General features: G+C 38.1%; 1 protein-coding gene across 2 annotated transcripts in view; it reads left to right on the top strand.

Moving 5' to 3' along the window:
* ZFYVE9 (zinc finger FYVE-type containing 9) overlaps positions 1–19986 on the top strand; it is a 164217-nt gene that overhangs the window by 87140 nt on the left and 57091 nt on the right. For both annotated transcript variants that reach the window (XM_066269192.1, XM_066269191.1), the window contains 3 exons: positions 6496–6616; positions 9892–10014; positions 12279–12434. In XM_066269192.1, coding sequence (XP_066125289.1) covers positions 6496–6616; positions 9892–10014; positions 12279–12434 — 400 coding nt within the window. The remainder of the gene's footprint in view (positions 1–6495; positions 6617–9891; positions 10015–12278; positions 12435–19986) is intronic.

Raw genomic sequence — 19986 nt, 5'->3', positions numbered from 1 at the left:
TGACCAAGACTGGAGTGTTTTTTTCATATGCTGACCAGTACTTTTTTATCTGCGTCTTTGTCAGCAACCTTGGAGCATTGGCGCTTAGATACCATTTTGTTGTGGATCTTTTGGGCCTGGGGCACAGAGGTGGATTGCTTCCAGACTCATCAAGTCACATAGTACCCATTCATGTATCCAGCACCTAGAACAAAGATTTTTACTTGCATTAATTGTCAATTCTATTGATTATAACTAAAAGCTACTATTGCTAAAGCTAGTTTTTTAACTCTTATGTGCCCCTATCAGAAGGAATCCTGGCCTTCTGATACACTGGTCTTGAAATCATGTCCCCCAGGTTCTGTGGTGGCCTCTTGGGAGTGCCATGATGAGCAAGAGCCAAGCAGTATGCAGGTGGCTGAGAAATCTCTGCTTTTGCTTCAACTCGAGCATCTCCATTTTTTTCTTTTCTACCTGTTGTGTTTCCATGGAGGATGTTTACAAAGGACTCCAAAGCTTAAAATTAGTTGAAAGCCACTGACTTAATGTTTGGAAGATTCATTACTTATCTTATGATACTAGCTTATACTGTGTTGTCACCTCCACCATGTCTATAGGATAGACTAGTTACAATTTTGGGGCTAATTGGACTCTTTCCTTGGTACCTGATTTTTAGAAGGGGACAAATACCAGCTACTTTTTCTGGCGTTAGTGAGAAAACAGTCACCTAAGGCCAAAATGAGAAAGTATACACAGAGGATTGTTTTACACAGTGGGAACCTTTCTATTGCTGATTGCCTCCTTGAACTTGGTGGTCAAGGTGGTAATAAGGTCATTAATTCTACCTATGTCTCCACCTTTTTTTTAAAGCAAGAGGATAAAAATTTGGATGAAGTTTTTATTCTTGAAGTTTTCATAGAATTATTAGTTATTATTTATATTTAAGTTTAGTAATTTTTTTCAGAAATTTACATAATTAGTGGATTTTGTTGTAACTGAATTTGCATGTTATTAAGGTTAGATTTAGCCCTGGCCAAAAGGCTTGGTTGGTTAGAGCATTGTCATGAAGCACAGAGGTTGCCAGTTCGATCCCCAGTTGGGGCACATACAGGAACAGATTGATGTTCCTGTCTCTTTCTCCTGTCCCCTCTCATTATCAATAAATAAAATATTTAAAAAAATGATTAGATTTATAGCTAAATTTTCTGTTTGGTGAAGGAACATTGAACCATGACATATTTGTCTTGAAATATTTGTCCCCTTTTTTTGGATTTTTCTAAGGCCACAGAAGACAACACATGGAACTGTGTCTTATTCTTCTTCATATCTGCTTAGTGACTTTGTCAAAAAGATTCTTTATTTTTTCCTTCAGTTATTTGGAAATATTTCACTCACAGAAAAGTTGCAAAAATAGTACAGTGAGCACCCATATACTCCGTTCCTGTCTATCTGTCCCTGTCTATCCCTCTCTCTGACTCACTCTCTGTCTCTGTAAAAAAAAAAAAATACTGTTTTTCATATTACTGTGTTTAAGTAGACCAATGCATTTCAAACCAGTATTGTTCAAGGCTGAAGTGTATTTTTAATCCATGGTTTGAAATCCAAGTATGTGGAGGGCTGACTTAAATTATATGCTGATATTTGGCTGCACAGGTTGTGGACAACCCTAACCTCTGCATTAAGTGTCAACTGTATTAATCTTTTTGGAATATCTAGGCCATGCTTTGCATAAAGTCCTTAATTTGTATTTTATTTTTTTCTGATGGTTAATTTTAGATTAAAACATTTTTGGCAGTAATAATAATACTACAGAAATGATGACCATTTCTTAGTGGAATATATCAAGAAGTATCAGTTTGATAATTGGTTAAATTGATGTCTCCTATGTTTCTCTACTGCAAAAGTAGCTATTCCTCTTTGCAATTAATAAATAAAGTGAGGGATGATAACTGGAGACTGTGAATGTCCTGTTCCCCCCCGGCAGTCTTTCTACAGATGCTTTTACTGTCCTTTACAGTTCTTGTCTGAATCGATTATAACTATGATTTTTATGCAGTGATTCTTTTTTCTTTCTTTTTTTATTTTGTGACAGAGACAGAGAGGGACCGATAGGGACAGACAGATAAGAAGAGAGAGAGATGAGAAGCATCATTCTTTGTTGAGGTTCCTTAGTTTCCTTAGTTGTTCATCGATTGCTTTCTTATATGTGCCTTGACTGGGGGGCTACCGCAGAGTGACTGACCTTGGTCTCAAACCAACAACCTTGGGCTTTAAGCCAGCAACCTTTGAGCTCATGCCAGCAACCATGGAGTCATGTCTATCATCCCAGACTCAGCCAGCCGAGCCTGCACTCAAGCTAGTGACCTCAGGGTTTCAAACGTGGGTCCTCTGCATCTCAGTCTGATGCTCTATCCACTGCACCACTGCATGGTCACGCTATTTTTTTTAATGTTTACATCTTTTTTTGTTGTTTTTTGTATTTTTCTGAAGTTGAAAACGGAGAGACAGTCAGACAGACTCCCACATGCACCCGACCGGGATCTACCCGGCATGCCCACCAGGGGGCGATGCTCTACCCATCTGGGGCATTGCTCTGTTGCAACCAGAGCCATTCTTCTGCCTGAGGCAGAGGCCATAGAGCCATCCTCAGCGCCCAGGCCAACTTTGCTCCAGTGGAGCCTTGGCTGCGGGAGGGGAAGAGAGAGACAGAGAGGAAGGAGAGGGGGAGGGGTGGAGAAGCAGATGGGCGCTTCGCCTGTGTGTCCCGGCCAGGAATCGAACCCGGGACTCCTGCACGCCAGGCTGACGCTCTACCACTGAGCCAACTGGCCAGGGCCTGTTTACATCTTTTAAATTGTATAATAAGTTCTTAAGACATAGTGTTTTGGTTGTTTTTTTTGTTTGTTTCTAATAAGTGTTTTGGTGCAGTCTTTATTGATACACTGTGGAATCATGTCATCTGTAAATAGTAATAGTTTTTTTGGTTTTTTTTTACAGGGACAGAGAGAGAGTCAGAGAGAGGGATAGATAGGGACAGACAGACAGAAATGGAGAGAGATGAGAAGTATCAAGTCTTCACTGCAGCACCTTAGTTGTTCACTGATTACTTTCTTATATGTGCCTTGACCGTGGGCCTTCAGCAGACAGGTCCAAGCTGGCGAGCTTTTTGCTCAAACCAGATGAGCTTGCACTCAAACCAGCAACCTTGGGGTCTTGAACCTGGGTCCTCTGCATCCCAGTCTGACGCTCTATTCACTGCGCCACCGCCTGGTCAGGCAGCAAATAGTAATAGTTTTACTTCTTCCTAATTTGGATGCATATTATTAATTTTTTTTTCTTATCTAATTGCTCTAGCTAACAAATTTTTTTTTTTTGGAACAAATGAGGAAGCTTTAGTGAATGAATGTTTACAAGGAACCATGGGTCAGCTCAGTTTAAGAGAAACTAAACAAAATAGTTATTTTATTTCTATGCTCTCACATTGTTCAACATTCTGTTTTAATATTTAAATGGTAAAATGAGGGAAAACAAGTACTTTAAGGCCAGACTCAAATATAGTTTTCTCATTTTTATGGCCTAATAGAGTACCTGGCAGTTAATAGGTGCTCAAAAAATGAAATAAAGTTTTCACAGATGGTATAAGTAGAGGCCAGATGGTCACTTCTTATGATATTACAAGGTGGACTTATGCATCATTAAATAGCAAGTTAGAATAGATTACTTTATTTCCTGTGCTATGCCTTGAAATCAGTTACTGTTGGTTTGACAATAAAATTTCCCAAATTTTCTCTCATGTTGTACTGAGAACATTGCAAAGTTTTAGCAGACACCCACTAAATTATAGATAGTATAGATAAAAGTATGGCAAGAGGCCCTGGCCGGTTGGCTCAGTGGTAGAGCGTTGGCTTGGCTTGCAGGAGTCCCGGGTTCGATTCCCAGCCAGGGTACACAGGAGAGGCACCCATCTGCTTCTCCACCCCTCCCCCTGTCCTTCCTCTCTGTCTCTCTCTTCCCCTCCCACAGCCAAGGCTCCATTGGAGCAAAGTTGGCCCAGGTGCTGGGGATGGCTCTATGGCCTCTGCCTCAGGCGCTAGAATGGCTCTGGTTGCAACAGAGCAACGTCCCAGATGGGCAGAGCATCGTCCCCTGGTGGGCATGCTGGGTGGATCCCGGTTGGGTGCATGCGGGAGTCTGTCTGACTGCCTCTTCGTTTCCAACTTCAGAAAAGAAAAAAAAAGTATGGCAAGATATGACAAATTTTTTATTCTTTTTTTTTTTTTTACAGAGACAGAGAGTGAGTCAGAGAGAGAGATAGACAGGGACAGACAGACAGGAACGGAGAGATGAGAAGCATCAATCATTAGTTTTTCATTGCGCGTTGCAACACCTTAGTTGTTCATTGATTGCTTTCTCATATGTGCCTTGACCATGGGGCTACAGCAGACCGAGTAACCCCTTGCAGGAGACAGCGACCTTGGGCTCAAGCTGGTGGAATTTTGATCAAACCAGATGAGCCCAGATAGCCCGTGCTCAAGCTGGCGACCTCGGGGGTCTCGAACCTGGGTCCTCTGCATCCCAGTCCGACGCTCTATCCACTGCGCCACTGCCTGGTCAGGCAAGATATGACAAATTTTTAAAAGTAGTTTAAATATTCAAGTATAAAGTGTATATAGCAAAGTGCTTTAGGAAAATTAATTTGGGAAACAACTTGAACATACACACACACACACACACACACACACATATCCATGTAACCCCCACTCAGGTGAAGCTGTAGAACATTTCATCATTCTAGAAGATTCTGTCATGCCCTTTTCCTGTCAATACTTCTTTTTATTAAATTTCTTTTACATCTTTCCTAAGGTAACTGTTATTCTGATTTGTATCTCTATGGATTTGTTTGACCTGGTCCAGAATTTCATATAAATAGAAACAAATATAATGTTTTATGTCTAGCTTATTTTTTTAGAGAGAGATAGGAAGGGAGAGAGATAAGCATCGACTCATAGTTGTGACACTTTAGTTGTTCATTGATTGCTTTCTCATACGTGTCTTGATTGAGGGGCTCTAGCTGAGCCAGTGACCCCTTGCTCAAACCAGAGACCTTGGGCTCAAGCCAGCGACTTTGGGCTTCAAGCTGATGACCATGGGGTCATGTCTGAGTCCCCAGCCTTAATCTGGAAGCCCTGTTCTCAAGCTGGTAAGCTGACATTCAAGCCTAATGAGTTGCTCTCCAGCCAGCGACCTTGAGGTTTTGAACCTGGGGCCTCAGCATCCCAGGTTGATGCACTATCCACTGTGCATGCCATTGTCTGGTCAGGCTTATGTGTAGCTGATTAAACTCAAACTAATATTTATGACGTTTAACCATGTTGTATGCATCTAAAGTTAATATTATTTTGTTGTTGAGTAGTATTCCATCATATAGACGTAGCACAATTTATTTTCTTGTTAATGGACATTTAGATTATTTCCAGTGTTTGGCTATTAAGAATTGAATAAAAGCTACTATAAGCATCTTTATACATGTTAAAAAACAGTTTTAAAATATTAAAAAAAAACTTTTATAAGTTTCTCTTTTTTTCTTAAATGATGGAGAATATGGAGAGGAAAGCATTATTTCAATAGATCTTTGAGTATAGTCTATTAAGTCACTAAGTGGATTTAATCCCATTTAAAATGTGTTTTGCAACATTATACTTTATTAAGTGTAGCTAACGTGATCATATTAATGCAAATAAAAATGAAGTTTTATTTTATTACATAGTAAATGAAATCAATGACCTATTTCAATCTATTTCATCTAAGTTGTTTTTCTTTTTTATTGTGGTAAAATATATATAACATAAATTTTCCATCTTAATCATTTACAATTTTTTTTATTGATTGACTTTAGAGAGAGAGAAAAACATCAATTTGTTGTTCCACTTATTTATGCATTCATTGGTTGATTCTTGTATGTGCCCAAACCGGTATCAAATCCACAACCTTGATGTATCGGAAAGACGCTCTAACCGAGTTACCCAACCAGGGCACCGTCTTACCATTTTTAAGCACATAATCCATGGCATTAAATACTTTCATATTGTTGTACAGTCATCACCACTGTTCTCAATGTTAATCTGAAAAAGCAGTATAAATGAGACTAAGTACACCAAAATACATTAAAAGTTCAGAAATTATGAGATAATATCGAAATTTTGTTTTTGTTCCCACTTTAATTTAAAAATATATATATTTCTTTTATGGCAAAAGAAATCTAGAAAAAAGAAGTTTTACCTGTTTAAGATGACAATACCTCTTCTCTCATTACTATGATGCCAAAGTGAAAAGCTGTATAATTGGAAACATTTTCATAGTATAAACTCAGTCCTTTAGGAAACCACAAGTTCATGAATATGAAAAAAAGTATGAGTTCCAGATTTTCACTTAAATTCCAATTTATATTCTTGACTATATTCTGCTGAAGTTTTGAACCTCTTTGTAATGCTCACTTTGCTCATTCGCTTTTTCTAGACTGATATTTCTCTGTTCTCGGGGAATATAACTCAGGTTGGAAGTCCTGTTGGGAGTGCAATGAACCTTATTCCTGAAGATGGCCTTCCTCCCATTCTCATCTCCACTGGCGTAAAAGGAGGTTTGTAGACTTATATTTAAACATGATAGTTATATATTCTAAATATTGACTTCTAATTAAGGGAAGGAGATAGAATTTAAGTAATAAACACCCTTCTTCAACAACAAAAAAGCGACTACTCAATACCATGAAAATAATTGATGTGACTAGTTGTTTTAGAGTAGAAATTTGTGCTGTTATATTATAATGTTATTTCATTCATTGAAAGGTTATAATATTTTTAATTGTAGTTTAAATGTAGTTCATTGGCAGTTTTTTTTAATATTTAAAGGACATAATACTCTGAAGAGTTTCTTGTGGTTCTAGCTTCAGCACATCTGATACAGTTGATACATTAATTTAACATTCTGTTTTGAAATCTAATATACATTCAGAAGTATACATATAATAAGTGGAGGACATTCAGAAGTGTACATATAATAAGTGGAGGGTATTGAACTTAAATAGCAATTTTACCATAAAAAATACTTTTAGCAAGTTCTGATTAGAATCTCTCAATTTAAAAAATGGTTATCTTTATGTGAAAGTTTTCTTGTTAATATTTTTAAATTAGCATCCATTAGTACATTTTTAAAAGATGTTTTATTAATAATCTCTCCTCATGTTTTTCCTAGTCTTTGACCTGGTTTTCTTGCCTTCAGTCTTTCTCTCCTTTGTTTTCCACATTGTTACCAGTTACCTTTTTAAACATAAATATTATCATGTATTGTGTTTGCTTAGAAATAGTCAATGGATTTTCAATGCCTTCAGTATAAATTACTCACCTTAGCATAAATGTTTCTTATCACCTTATCTCAACTTACCTTTCTAACTTTATTTTCAGCCACTACCTCAGTACTTTATTTGCATATTATATTTTGTCATTTTTTTGAATATTCACTTTTTATACTTTCATGCTTTTTCTTCCTTTGTAGAAGAGTGGGAAGAGAGTGGGCTTCAGAGCTGGACAAACCTGAGCTTTCATCTTAGCACTCCTCCATTCTAGCTGTGTGATCCAGTGAGCAAAAACATTTATCCTCTCTGAATCTTTTTTCTTGTCTTTAAAAAAAAAACAATTAGGCAACTACACCTACTTAATTTAAGAGTTGTGAGTATTAAATCAGATTTCATACCTGAAAGCACTTAGCAAGAAATGTCTGGAGGAAAGTAGGCAAGTAATTAATATTTTCTTTTCTTTGCCTAGGATATTCTTCTGTACCCTAGACTCCCTAAAGAATTTCTCAAACTTTCAAAATCCACATTAATAGAAAACTTTTCTGAATCCTTATGTACCAAGGCTGCCTCTCTAATAGTGTTTTGTATCTTCATCTCTGTTCTAATAGAAATTCTCCCCCCACCTTTTTTTTTTAATTTATTGATTTTAGAGAGAGAGGGGAAAGGAGAGAGGGTGAGAGAGAGAAACATCGATTTGTTGTTCCACTCATTTATGCATTTGTTGTTTGATTCTTGTATGTGCCCTGACTGTGAATCAAACTCACAACCTTGGTGTATTGGGACTATGCTCTAACCAACTGACTACCTAGCTAGGTCCATTAATAGAAATTCTTATAGACTGTTACTATATTAACATTTTTCTCATTGTAACTTAGATATCTTATAGTTCTGATTCTTTCACTTACACCATGAGTACCTTCAGTCTTAATTTATGTTTGTGTCTTCTGCTGCTAGTGTGGTGCTGGGCCTATAGTAGGCTCTCAGCAATGTTGGCTGATATCTCTACTTTCAAATCTAGTTGTGTTCTCATAGTACAACAGTGAGCTATCACATAAAGTTAAGCATTCTTATACTTGTATAATGGCTTTGCTCCTTTACCAGGCAGGAACTCCTAAAAATATTCTTTTGTAGTAAAATTACTTCTTGGATTTCAAATTTTGGTTACTTTAATAATCTTAGATTAATAAGAAGTTATATTGGCCTACTCTGTTAAAATAAATAAGGTTGCCTTTTCATTAAAAGTCACACCATTAGCTCTAATGCCAAAACCTTTCATACCGAGAAACAACTAGTTATCCATTATTTATTTACTTAAACCACATTACCATCTCTTCACCACAATTTTGCAATGTTGTATTCCAGTCAAAAAACTTCATAAAAAATTTTTATTGTTAAGTCACTTAGTATTTCTTTTTCTAATAAATATTTTCATTGCTAGGATAGACATTTCCCATACATCCAAAAAAAAAGTTTTTTTGGTTCTGTTGGTCAATGGGAAGTGGTGTTCTTTTGTTTTACCTGGCTGTCCCTTGATGATGCATTTTATATAAGACCAGTCAAACATATGCAACTTTCAGGTTTTCAATTCTTTTCCCTCATCTTTACACAGTATTCTACAATTGTTATTACCCATGATTTTTGGCTTCAAGCTGAGAGGACTACCATCATTGAGAATGGGGTGGCTGAATATGACCTAGTACTGTGCTTGTGGGGATTAAATGGGAACAATTCTGCTCAGAGTCTCAAGTGTTAACTTGTTCACGTTCAGAATCTGATGTGTGATTTATTGGTGATTTTGGTGATATATTTATGGAATTCTTGAAATTTACATAGAAAATTTCTTTTCTGAAACCATTCACTTATGATACTTTTAGTTTATTCTCTGGGTGCATTTTTTAAAGTTTAATTTTTTAATGGTAAAATATCTAAACTCTATAATAGGACATAGAATAAAAAGTAGAATTCCCCTGCACCTCAATCCCTAGGCATTCTTTCCAGCAGTAATTAGCATATCATCACTTTCTTATATATCATGGATTATTTTAAATGTTGGTCTTATCCCTGGCTTGATAGCTAGGTTGATTGGAGCATTGTCCTGAAGTGCAGAGGTTGCCAGTTCAATTCCCAGTCAGAGCACGTACAGAAACAGATTGATATTTCTTTCTGTCTGTCTTTCTCATCCTCTCTCTCTCAAATCAGTAAATAAAGATTTTTTAAAAATTGATCTTAGAACATGTAATATGTAAAATTCTTGTTATGATTGTTGGAGAATTTTTGTGAAAAAATGGGTTGTCTTTAGATTTGGCACACATCGTTTTGTGGAGAAATCTCCCACATAGGATAACCATTTTGTCATCCAAACTAGACTGGGTCATTTTTGAGAGTGAAAGGGGCCACTATTAACATGATACTGAGATAGCAGGCACAAACCTGTGTTCACCCTATCTATAAATCAAATGCTCTACTCTTTCCTGTGAATAATCAGCCTGTTCCTCTATCAGATTTCTTTCTGCATTTGTCCCTTTAGCCAGTCTCTTACATTGTTTTTTCTCCCTTTACAGACTATGCTGTGGAAGAGAAACCATCACAGATTTCAGTAATGCAGCAGTTGGAGGATGGTGGCCCTGACCCACTTGTGTTTGTTTTAAATGCAAATTTGTTGTCAATGGTTAAAATTGTAAATTGTAAGTTAGAAATTTGTTTTTTATTTTTCTTATTTTTTACAAACCATTGTGTCAAGGCAGTAGAAATTAAAAAAAAAATAAAAATGAGCTACTTTACTGACTCATAGATAATAAATAAAGCTTTCAATTAATTATACATACTATTTTTTTTTTTCCAGAGACAGAGCGAGAGTCAGAGAGAGGGATAGATAGAGACAGACAGGAACGGAGAGAGATGAGAAGCATCAATTATCAGTTTTTCATTGCAACACTTTAGTTATTCATTGATTGCTTTCTCATATGTGCCTTGACCATGGGCCTTCAGCAGAGTAACCCCGTGCTCAAGCTGGTGACCTTGGGGTCTCGAACCTGGGTCTTTCGCATCCCAGTCTGACGCTCTGTCCACTGTGCCACCTCCTGGTCAGGCCTATACATACTATTTTTATATAGAGCCATATCTTACTGAAAACTGGGTACTGAAGAAGTTGGTTTGTATAAAATAATATATATATTCCAGAGGACAGTTGTAGGACTAACAGAAACTTTCGCTGTTAGTCATACAAGGATGAGGTAGATAAAGTCTCTATGGAGGAAAGCCAAAGAAAACTTGAACTGATCTGAGGTTCTTCCTGAGACGGGTATGTTATGTCCCAGCTTACTACTAGGATAACTAGAGGTGGACGAATTATCCAGGAGGGTCACACAATTTACATGCTAGATTTAAATATCAGTAACCTTAATTGTGGTGCAAAACCTTATTTGGGAGAAGTGTTAGTTAACTAACACATAGTAAAGCTTCAGTACATCTTAAGATTCAGAAGAAACTTCTCAATAGTTGGTAACTTCTTCGGCATCAGAATGAGAGAGAAGACAGTAACTTAAAATCTTGATTCTAGGCTGATGGTGGAAAATAGAGAACATAGTTATCCTGGATGAACATTAATAGGCACAGTTTTGGAGAGAGGGAAAAAAGCACTGGGGGCTAGTCTTCTGGTTCCCACTGTGTGCTCATTTTAGGTTGACCTTGGAACCAGAAACACCTATTTCCTTAGAGGTTCTACATTGATGAAATGCAGATGTCTGGTTTACAGTACTTGCTAATCATATTCTTATATGTTTGGCCAGTTGTTAATGCTTCCCATATTTCCTTCTAGGAGCAGATTTTAAAATAATATGCTCACTGGGGTGGTGATCATACAACACAATATACAGATGATCTATTATAAAATGGTACCCCTGAAACATATAATTTTATTAACCAATGTCACCCCAATAAATTCAATTAAGAAAGAACAAGAAATACTTTGCTCAAAATTTCAATGTATTATATCTAATTTATAAGTTATACTTAGAAAATAACTAATCTAGAATTCCTGAAATCACACCATTTTAGTATAGTTGGATTGGGCACCCCCTCTTTTGGTCCAGAAAGTAACAATTGCCAAAGTGAAAGAAGGGATCTTTTATTAGATTTTATTTACATTGTGGTATTCATAATTTTATTTGAATCCCTGTTCATTTCCTCTGGGAATCCCATTATGTTGGAGTACAAATGATAAAAGTGTCAAGGATTGAACATTATTTTTTACTACATTGGCTTATGCTATTAGGACTCTGCAGAGTTTTATGGTGAAGAATTGGAAGTAAGTAGTCCAGAAGCCATCCTTTTCACTGCGTTGTATAGCATGAAGCCAAGTAAAGTCATGTTGTTTATCTAGAATTTTTTCCCAAAAAGGACTATAATTAAAACAGCTAGAATCTTTCAGTCACAGATTAATGTGTACATTAAAAAAATATTTTTTAGGCCACAACCTGAATTCAAAACTATTATATTGGCTTTTATTGTGGTTATTGTTTCTGGTCTTACATAAGTAATTATTTCCCTCATTGAAGTGGTTTTTATGAATAAAGATGGGGAAATATATGTTTTAATCTTTATAGCTAAGAATATGTAGTTTGGTTTTTATTTTTAAAGGAATATGTTTCTTTTGATAATTATACCTTTTAATAGGAATTAAAAATTTTCAGTATATTTCTTTCACTGATACTTCTTTACTTCCTTTCCCATTGTTTTTCTAAGGGTTTGCCTAGAGCCAGCGGTATTGGTATATTTGATTTTCTATAATAGTTCTTTGGCTCAATGCAGTGCAATTCACAGGTTGAATTACACAGACTTAGAATGACCTATTTTACCCTTTGCTGTATTATAACTTAGATATCTGTGCATTTTTAAGGTTAAGAATTGAGAGGAATGTCTTTATGTTCTATTTTTATTCCCTTTATAGATGTGAACAGGAAGTGCTGGTGTTTCACAACCAAGGGAATGCATGCGGTGGGTCAGTCCGAGATAGTCATTCTTCTGCAATGTCTGCCAGATGAAAAGTGTTTGCCGAAGGATATCTTTAATCATTTTGTGCAGCTTTATCGGGATGCCCTGGCAGGTGGGAATGCTTTATGATTTAGTCTGCACTATTTATAGATAAAAAAAATTTTTAGACATACATGCAAATAATAATAGTCTTAAATTTGGGAGCCTGATGTCAGATGCTGATTTTGGTGGTTAGAACTTGCCATGTTTGAGGAAATTATAAATTTTAGCACTTTACCTGGTATGGGATTTTTTGTTTTGTTTTGTTTTTACAAAGGCTAAAATCAAAAGTTGTAAAAAATCCGTTAAGCTTGATATTCAGTTATCAATATCCAGATCAATTAAAATTATTAGTTATATCAGTCATTTTTTCTCCCTAACTTTTGTATCCTCTGTTTTCATTTGGACTTGATTTTCTTGCTGAAATACATCTATTTATTTGTTTTCTTAAAGTCTATGGTTGATAAACTCTGTTAGTTTTTGTATGGCTGAATTTTTTTTTCTTTGTCATCCCTGTTGAATAATTAGTTGGTTATAAAATTCTGAGTTAACGGATTTCCTCCCTTTCTCCCTTCCTTTTTTCCCTTCCTGTCCTTCCTTCCTTCCTCTTCTCCTTTCCCTTCCTTTCCCTTCCCTTCCCTTCCCTTCCCTTCAATTCTCCATTCTTTCATTTCTTCCTTTTACCTCCCCTTAGCAAATGCTTTGAAGGCATTACTCCATTATTTTCTGATATATCTGGCAGTCTGGGTTTTTTTTAGGTATAGTAAGGGAAATACAGAGACAGACTCCACATGCACCCCAACCAGGATCCACCCGGAAACCCCTGTCTGGGGCTGATACTCTACCCTTTGTGCCCATGCTTGCAACTAAGCTATTTTTAGCACCTGAGGTGGAGGCTCCACGGAGCCATCCTCAGTGCCTGGGCCGACTTGCTTGATAAGTCAAGCCATGACTGCAGGAGGAGAAGAGAGAGAGAAGGGAAGGGTGAAGCAGATGGTTGCCTCTTCTTTGTGCTCTGATTGGGTATTGAACCCAGGACTTCCACATACTGGTTGACGCTCTACTGCTGAGCCAACCAGCCAGGGCCTGCAGTCTAGTTTTTAATGGAGTGTTATTTGTCTTTTTGCTGTTGTGGCTTTTAGGATTTTCTCTTTATGCTTGATTTTCTGCAAGTGCACTACCTGTGTGCCTGACCTGTGGTGGCGCAGTGGATCAAGTGTCAACCTGGAAACACTGAGGTTGCCGGTTCAAAACCCTGGGCTTGCCTGGTCAAGGCACATATGGGAGTTGATGCTTCCTGCTCCTCTCCCCTTCTCTCTTTCTCTCTCTCTCTCTATAATGAATAAATCTTAAAAAAAAAAAAAACCCAAAAAACTCTCTGTGTGAATTTTTTTTGTCAGGTTTATTGAGGTATAATTTATATACATTAGAACTCAGCTTTTCTGACATAGTTCAGTGAGTCTAGGCCAGGCATGGCCAACAGTTTTTGCCCCTGGGCCAGATTAGAAAGAAAACTGTTTTCATGGGTCGGACAAAATATTAAAATTAAAAAATGTTAAATACAGCCTGACCAGGCAGTGGCGCAGTGGATAGAGCATTGGACTGGGATGCGGAAGACCCAGGTTCGAGACCCTGAAGTCGCCAGGTTGAGCGTGGGCTCATCTGGTTTGAGCAAAAGTTCACCAGCATGGCTCTGGCTGGTTGGCTCAGTGGTAGAGTGTCAGCCTGGCATTTGCGGGAGTCCCAGGTTTGATTCCCGGCCAGGGCACACAGGAGAAGTGCCTATCTGCTTCTCCACCCCTCCCCCTCTCCCTCCTCTGTCTCTCTCTTCCCCTTCTGCAGTGGAGCAAAGTTTGCCCGGGCGCTGAGGATGGCTCTGTGGCCTCTGCCTCAGGCGCTAGAATGGCTCTGGTTGCAACAGAGCGATGCCCTAGATGGGCAGAGCATCGCCCCCTGGTGGGCGTGCGGGTGGATCCCGGTTGGGCGCATGCGGGAGTCTGTCTACTGCCTCCCCGTTTCCAACTTCGGAAAAATACAAAAAAACAAACAAAAAAACAGTTCACCAGCTTGGACCCAAGGTCGCTGGCTCGAGCAAGGGGTTACTCGGTCTGCTGAAGGCCTGTGGTCAAGGCACATATGAGAAAGCAATCAATGAACAACTAAAGTGTCGCAACGAAAAATTAATGATTGATGCTTCTCATCTCTTCGTTCCTGTCTGTCTGTCCCTATCTGTCCCTCTCTCTGACTCTCTCTCTGTCTCTATAAAAAAAAAAAAGTTAAATACAAAAATGATTTGTTTAAGTAAACAAAATTTTATTATGTAATTTGTTTATGAATAAATATAAGTAATTTAGTACAACAAATTAACAAAAAAACTAATATGACGCGTGTTGAGGCGCTTTACATCGCCTATTTTTTTAACATCTGGCTCTATACTTGTAGTAGCTATTCTTAACATAGCCTCCAAATGTAAATCATTCAGTCTTGATCTTGTACTTTTATTTAAAAGAAACCTTTTTATTTTATTTTGTACAGAGACAGAGAGAGAGTCAGAGAGAGGATAGATAGGGACAGACAGACAGGAACAGAGAGAGATGAGAAGCATCAATCATTAGTTTTTTGTTGTGACACCTTAGTTGTTCATTGATTGCTTTCTCATATGTGCCTTGACCGTGGGGCTACAGCAGACCCAGGAACCCCTTGTTCTAGCCAGAGACCTTGGGTCCAAGCTGGTGAGCTTTGCTCAAACCAGATGAGCCCGCGCTCAAGCTGGCAACCTCAGGTCTTGAACCTGGGTCCTCTGCATCCCAGTCTGATGCCTTTATCCACTGCGCCACCACCTGGTCAGGCTGTACTTTTATTTAGATTCATTAAAGAAAAAGTTTGTTCACAAATATAAGTTGAGCTGAAGATTACTAAATATTCCTTGGCAAGTTTTTTTAAATTTCCATATTTTCCGTCTTTCAATTGCTTATAAAAATTGCACAGACGAGTACAAAAGTTGTAAATCTTCATAATGGAATTTGTTTTAAAAATAAAGTAGTATCGCGAATCCATTCGACCAATTATTGGAAGTTAACTCTAGATTAGTCATGTGGAATTCTTTTTCGTGTATCGCTATCCTCTTAAATATCTCGATTTCCAATAATCAAAGATGCTTTCTGCTTCTGAGTAGCTGAGATGTAACTTTCATTGTTGTACAATGGTTAGATATTGTAGTTTATGTATAACAATTTAAAAGTACCACTTATTTCATTTCCACAATGCATCGTGTGGAGAATATTAAAATTTAATCGTGGGCTGCAGAAACTCATTATGTGGGGGCCCGCGGGCTGTATCCTGGCCATGCCTGGTCTAGGCACACATATAGTTGCATATCTACCATCAAAACCAAGACATAAAATATTTTTATCATCTCTATACCTCCTGTACCCTACACCTGACATCTATTACTCTGATTTCTGTCATTATGGTTTTGCATTTTCCAGAAGATCATGTAAATGGAATCATATCTTTGTGTTTGGCTTATTTTTTCTGCTTTTTTAATGAGTATTATGTAGAGTATCTCTCATTGTGATTTTAATTTGCATTTCCCTAATGACTGTTGATATTGAGCATCTTTCTATATAATTATTTACCATCTGTAGCTCTTTTGCCCAGTTTAAAATTGGGTTGTTTTTTATTGAATGAAATAAATTTCTGTTCTATAGTTAATGGAGAGAATGGGTTGGTTAGCAATTATATATATGTGTGTGTTTATATATTACCCATGTATATGTATACATAAGCTCGTGCATGTATATATAATCTCATATGTTTATATGTACATACATTGCATGGATATGTTCTCATTAAATTTTAAACAGTGGTAGTTTGTATGTGATAGAATTATAGTTCCTATTACCTATCATTTCTACATTTTCTAAAATGAATATGTTTTTGTTTATATAAAAGGAAACATAAAAGGCAAGAAGAATTGGGTTTTCATACTGAGTTTTTAGTACTATATAAGTTTTGGATACAAGTCCTATATTATATGATATATAGAGTGTTTAAAGATACTATATTGTAGTCCATCACTTATCTTTTCATCTTTTAAACTGTCTTTTAAATAGTGGAAGATTTAAATAATGATGAGGTTCAATTGATCAGTTTTTCTTTTATAGTTTATACCTTAGTTTCCTAAGAAATCTTTGCCTTAAATGTCAGAAAAGTTTTCTTCTGTATTTTTTTCTAGAAGTTTTATAGTTGTTAGCTTTTACATATAGATTTATGATCCATTTTGAGTTAATTTTTTATTGAGGTTTGACATATACAGTATATTAGTTATACTATATTAGTTATACAGGGGTACAACATAGTGTTTTGACATTCGTATGCATTGCTAAGCGTCGCCACAGTAGTCAGTTACCATCGGTCACCTTGCAAAGTTAATGCAATGTATATTATTGACTGTATTCCCCATGCTGTACATTACATCACCATGACTTACCAGAAGTTTGTACTGTATTTTGAGATAATTTTTGTATAGGGAGTGAGATATGCTTGAAAGCACCTTACCTTTTCTTCTTTTCTTTTCTTTCTTTTTTTCTTATGGATATCTAGTTGTTCCAGTAGCATTTGTTAAAAAGACTGTCCTTTTGCTATTGCATTACCATGGCACTGTTTTTGAATATTAGTTTGCCTTATACAGGTAGGTCTGTTTCTGGACACTATTCTGTCCCATTGATTTAGATGTGTTCATATATGTAGATATCTTTTTCTTTTTATTGCTGAGTACTCAAAGTGTACTTTTGATCCGAAAACACATTTCCTTCTTCAATTTGGAAAATCTTTAGTTATTATCTCTGAATATTACTTCTTTTTCATTCCCAACATTGTCATCTTCTGGAACTTCTTTTTGATGTTAGAGCCTCCGAAATCAGTCTTAAGAATCTCTTCAATGCTTTTTGTGTAATTTTTCTTTTTGCCTTTGTGTGCTGGGTCCTGGGGTGCATTCTTCACTTTATTCTTCCCATTTAATGTTTTCCTCTTCAAGAAAACAATTAATTTAAGAGAAATATTAGTGTAAATTGATTAATATTGACATGGGCATAGTAAAGTTTACATTGTTACTGATTTTCAATTATTTTTTTTCTGAGGTGAGAAGCAGGGAGGCGGAGAGACAGACTCCCGCATGTACCCGACCAGGATCCACCTAGCATGCCCACTAGGGGGCAATGCTCTGCCCATCTGGTGCGTTGCTCCATTGTAAGCGGAGGTATTCTAGCACCTGAGGCATTGGTCATGGAGCCATCCTCAGTGCCCAGGCCAACTCTGCTCCAAGGGAGCCTTGGCTGCGGGAGGGGAAGAGAGAGATAGAAAGGAGAGGGGGAAGAGTGAAGAAGCAGATGGGCACTTCTCCTGTGTGCCCTGGCTGGGAATCGAACCCGGGACTTCCATACACCAGGCTGATACTCTACCACTGAGCTAACCAGCCAGGGCTGATTTTCAAAATTTTTATATAACATCTGAACAAAGCAAAAAGACAATTTTATTTTCTTCTCTTCTAAGTGAGAAGAGGGGAGATAGACTCCCGCATGCACCCTGACCCAGATCCACCTTGCAGACCCCTTCTGGGGCTGATGCTCTGCCCAACTGGAGTCATGCTTGCCAGTCAAGCTATTTTTAGCACCTGAGGCAGAGGCTCTGGGGAGAGTGTGGGCTGATGCATTTAAAGCAATCAAGCTATGGCTGTGGGTGGGGAAGAGAGAGAGAGAGAGAGAGAGAGAAGGCGGAGATGGAGGGGTGGAGAAGCAGATGGGCACTTCTCCTGTATATCCTGACCGAGAATTGAACCTGGAACATCCACACACTGGGCCAATGCTCTACCATTGAGCCAACTGGTCAGGGCTACAAGACAATTTTGAACACAAAATATAAATGCAGGAGTCCTCGGGTTATGACACAGTTCCATTTCTACGACAGTTACATAACCCGAATTTTGCTATGTCAAAACACACCCTAGCCTAAGTCACTTACCTATCCTAACACAGTTTTAAAATCAAATTCTAGAACATAAAAACACAACTAAGCCACAGAAAAAGAAAAAGGACATAAATATACTGTACTGTATGCTGTACTGTAGTAACAAAAAATGACAAAAATGAGTGTTAAAAAAAATTCCTTACCTTTATTCCTGTGGTTGGCTTGCACACTGGAAGGGGCATTGCAAGGTGGGAGAGAGTGACCTATTTGGAGGAGGAAGCTGGAGAGGCAGGAGAACCTGCAGAAGGTGCTAGAGCTACTGGGTCAGGTGAATCAGGATTGCCTAAGGACATGCAGGAGACACTGGAGATGATTCTACCTATACTACAGGTGTTTCATCTCGAGAAGCAGCTGATGTAGAGAGTACAGGATCTGTTGTAGGCTTCTCTACCTTCTTAAAGAATTGTTCCAGCCTGACCAAGCGGTGGCACAGTGGATAGAGTGTCGGACTGGGATACGGAAGACCCAGGTTTGAGACACCAAAGTCACCAGCTTGAGCGCGGGCTCATCTGGTTTGAGCAAAGCTTACCAGCTTGGACCCAAGGTCACTAGCTCGAGCAAAGGATTACTCGGTCTGCTGAAGACCTGCTGAAGGTCTGCGGTCAAGGCACATATGAGAAAGCAATCAATGAACAACTAAGGTATCAGAACGAAAAACTGATGAGAACGAAGAGAGCTCCGTTCCTGTCTGTCTGTCCCTATCTATCCCTCTCTCTGATTCTCTCTGTCTCTGTAAAAAAAAAAAAAAAAAAAAATTGTTCCAGGCTAGTGGCTAGTCCTGGCCAGTTGGCTCAGCAGTAGAGTGTCAGTGTGGTGTGTGGAAGTCCTGGGTTTGATTCCTGGCCAGGGCACACAGGAGAAGTGCCCATCTGCTTCTTCACCCCTCCCCCTCTCCTTTCTGTCTCTCTCTTCTCTCTCGCAGCCAAGGCTCCATTGGAGCAAAGTTGGCCTGGGCGCTGAGGATGGGTCCATGGCCTCCGCCTCAGGTGCTAGAATGGCTCTGGTTGCAACGGAGCAATGCCCCAGATAGGCAGAGCATCGCCCCCTGGTGGGCATGCTGGGTGGATCCCCGTTCGGCACATGCAGGAGTCTGACTGCCTCCCCACTTCTCACTTCAGCAAAATACAAAAAAATTAAAGAGTTCCAGACTAGTCTGGAAGGTTGACTTTTTCTCTTTCAAAATCTGCCTATATCATGGCAAGGCATCATAACAGCTCTGACCTTACTGAATCTCATCTGTGTACAATGCTAACAGCGTAATCCAGAGAACACACATGTCTTAATTTTTTTGTTTTTATGGGAGTGATCATCATAAGCTTGAAACGTTATATGTTGAGACTGTGGTAACCTGAGGACCTCATGTAAACTTCAAGGTTCTGGAATGATCTAGTCCCTAAAGGTCTCTGACCTTACACCCTACCACTCCTTTGTTTGCTTTAGCTACATGAATCATCTTTGTGACCTTTGAGCCCATCAAATCGATTTTCAGCTAATGGCTTTTGCACTTACTGTTCCCAGACATGGAATGGCTGTTTTTTCAGATCTTTATTGGCTGGTTTCATTTCTTCATTCAGGTATGTTCTCAAATGTTTCTTCAG

The sequence above is a fragment of the Saccopteryx bilineata genome, chromosome 3 (genome assembly GCF_036850765.1).
Source record: "Saccopteryx bilineata isolate mSacBil1 chromosome 3, mSacBil1_pri_phased_curated, whole genome shotgun sequence".
Taxonomy (NCBI): Eukaryota; Metazoa; Chordata; class Mammalia; order Chiroptera; family Emballonuridae; genus Saccopteryx; species Saccopteryx bilineata.
The sequence above is the reverse complement of the archived record's forward strand: the minus strand, read 5'-3'. Positions and strand labels throughout refer to the sequence as shown.